We start from the raw sequence: 3,031 nt of genomic DNA on the forward strand, positions 1-3,031 counted from the left end.
CTATAAGCTAGATGTACCTGTTCAACTTATTCCATTAAAGGGTTTAATCTTCAAATCATTAAAGCTGGGTATCAAAATGTATTCTGAGTATGCTGAGATTGGTGGTTTTGATGTGAGATTGAGCACGCAAGCAAGGTTTGATAACAAGATTATAAAGAAGAAACATGTTATATGTAATCGTGGTGGCAAACTGAAAAATAAATCTTGTGACACATTGGGTACAAGTGGTGTTAGGAGGAAACGAATTAAAATTCAAATTCAAGATCTATTGGTTGTCAAGCAAAGATTGTATTTGAATTTGTGTATGGAACTCCAGATTATAAAGTTTTTCAGTTTGATGAACTTCACAACCATCCACTTGAGAAGAGAAGCGATTTAAAAAAAGTGAGGCAAATGTCATATTCAGAAAAAGAGTTTATTGTGCGTGCTTCCACGTCAAAAATAGGTCCAACTATGGCTCATAAGTTGAGGTCAAGTCTGAGAGGTGGGTATGAGTTTGTAAAGCCCAAAGTAGTTGACTATAAAAATTTAAGGAGAGATATCAACAGGGTTATTGGTTATAAATATGCTCAAATGATAGTAAACACAATGAATGATCGTCGAGCTCACTATCCAAATTACTCATTTGAGTTCAGTTGTCAAGATGATGTTTTGGACTGTATGTTTTGGGCTGATGAAATGGAGAAGGCATATTATACTGAATTTGGTGATGTTATCTCTTTTGATGCGACTTTCCGAACAAACAAGTAAGTTATTCTATGTACTTTTTTTATATCTTATTCATATATGAATATTTTTAACTTTATGTTTAATGTTCAGTTTTTATTGTTGAAATATTGTAGCTGTATTCATAGATGAATATTTTCATATTCACTTATGAATACATCAAAAATTGAGTTTAATGAATTTTTTTTGTGTGTTAAGTATCGAATGGTTTTTGTTCCATTTACTGCTATAGACCATCATAAGAACTTGGTTACTGCTGGATCGGGGTCGCTAAGCAATGAAAGTATTGAGTCTTACTCTTGGTTGCTTAAAGCATTTCTTAAAAGTCATGGGAAAGAACCAACACTTGTTTTAACTGATAAAGATGCTGCAATAAAACAAGCTATTGAGAATGTGTTTCCTAATTCAAAGCACCAATTATGTATGTGGCATATAATGAAAAAGTTGAAAAAAAGGTATTATTTTAATATATTTGAAATATATTATTTATTGGTATATTCATTTATGAATATTGATTGTTATTTTACTTATTATTATTTATTCATTTATGAATATTTTTGTTTTAATACAAATATCAGATGATTTATTTTCAAACACATACTTTAGAAAAAGGTTTTCGAAGCTTGTTTGGGACATTAATATGAAACCTGATGTTTTTGAGGTGAAATGGGGTTTGCTTATGCAACGTGATTCATGGATACTTGGATATTTTAAGGATATTCCAATGTGTAGTTTGATGAAGACTACGTCTAGGTCAGAGAGTATGAATTCATTATTTAATACATACTCAGAAAGTGGGAACTTACTTTTGAATTTCATGATGAATTACGACATTTCTATTCAAAAGCAAAGGAATACTCAACAAGAGCTTGATAAGGCATCAAAGAAAGCATCATATAAAATGCAAACACTTCGAGAAACATAACTGCAAGCATCAAAGGTTTATACAAGTACATTATATTTTGAGTTGCAAAAAGAAATATATAAAGTATGTTTTTTCTGTACATACTCATATGTTGGTATTAAAGATGGTTGGTAAGTTTACATTGTATAGCACAACAACACTAAAAGCGAATTTAAAAATGAATTTAAGGTAAGTTTACTAGTTTTTTATGAAAAATATAATAATATTCATATATGAATATGAGAATATTCATATATGAATATATGAGTGTTGATATGAGTATTGTTATATGAATGTAAATGTGTAAATTTTGTTTTTGTATCAGGTTCAAATAAAAGCTGAAGATAAAGAAATAAATTGCAGTTGTGAACATTTTAAGTGTATGAGTGTTTTATGCAGACATGATTTTACAATAATGATGAGATGTGGTGTTAAAGAAATTCCTGAAAGGTACATTTTGAAAAGATGGAGAAAGGATGTGATATCAAGGAATTATCGTTTTAGTTCTCTTCAATCGGATTCAGGTGATGGTGAGAATGTAAAGCTAGTGAATGATTCATATTATAGTTTTGAATCATGCTTGGATATTGTAAGAGATGACAAAAAGAAATTGGCTTTGTTTGCTGAGAAACAACAAATGTTGTTGAAGGAATTTGAGAGTGATTATATATCTCCTGGATTGAAAAGCAAGACAGATGGTGAAGTCGTATGCAAGCTTTTGGGTGTTACTATTCCTATTCCAGAAGAGATTAATATTCATGTTCCTGAAGTTCAAAACAATAAAGGTTCTGGAATCAAGAAAAGAATTCCAAGTGCAGGTGAAGTAGCATATGAAAATTCTAAAAAAGAACATAGAATGTGTTTAGGATGTGGAAAACAAGTTCCACACAATTTACGTACTTGTCCAGAAAGAGTTGGAGCTGCTAAATTAGCAAAATACAATTAGGGATTTTTATTTTTTTTATTTTTTATGGTTTTATTCATTTATGAATATATGCAGATAAAAACAATAAACAATAATATTCACGTATGAATAATACACATTTATATTGATATGGTAAATTGATATGTTGATATTTGTTTTTTAAATTACTATAAAATAAGTTATATTTGATATGGTAAATTGTTCATAAATGAATAATTTACCATATCAATAATATGTGGATTCATTTATCATTGAAGATGTTATTATTTACATATTAAAGGAAAATGAATATAACATGTTTGTATTCAATTATGATTAAACTTAAATAAAATTGACAAATGAATATACCATAAATAAATACAAATATGTATATTCATATATGAAGTTTGTTATATTCATATGGTAATAAATAAGTTATATTCATAAGTATTTTGTTGAAGTAATTTGAGTGTGAGGGTGATTATACATATTCGGGA

At 28.6% G+C, this 3,031-nt stretch overlaps 1 protein-coding gene across 1 annotated transcript; it reads left to right on the plus strand.

The window, feature by feature from the left end:
• Window positions 1-930: 930 nt before the first annotated feature.
• On the plus strand, window positions 931-2,576 carry LOC145016040 (protein FAR-RED IMPAIRED RESPONSE 1-like). The gene is made up of 3 exons (XM_078974475.1): window positions 931-1,147; window positions 1,305-1,603; window positions 1,956-2,576. Exons 1-3 carry the CDS (start codon window positions 931-933, stop codon window positions 2,574-2,576), a joined length of 1,137 nt encoding a protein of 378 aa, XP_078830601.1.
• The last annotated feature ends 455 nt before the right edge of the window (window positions 2,577-3,031 follow it).

The sequence above is a fragment of the Lactuca saligna genome, chromosome 9 (genome assembly GCF_052625555.1).
Source record: "Lactuca saligna cultivar CGN05327 chromosome 9, ASM5262555v1, whole genome shotgun sequence".
NCBI lineage: Eukaryota > Viridiplantae > Streptophyta > Magnoliopsida > Asterales > Asteraceae > Lactuca > Lactuca saligna.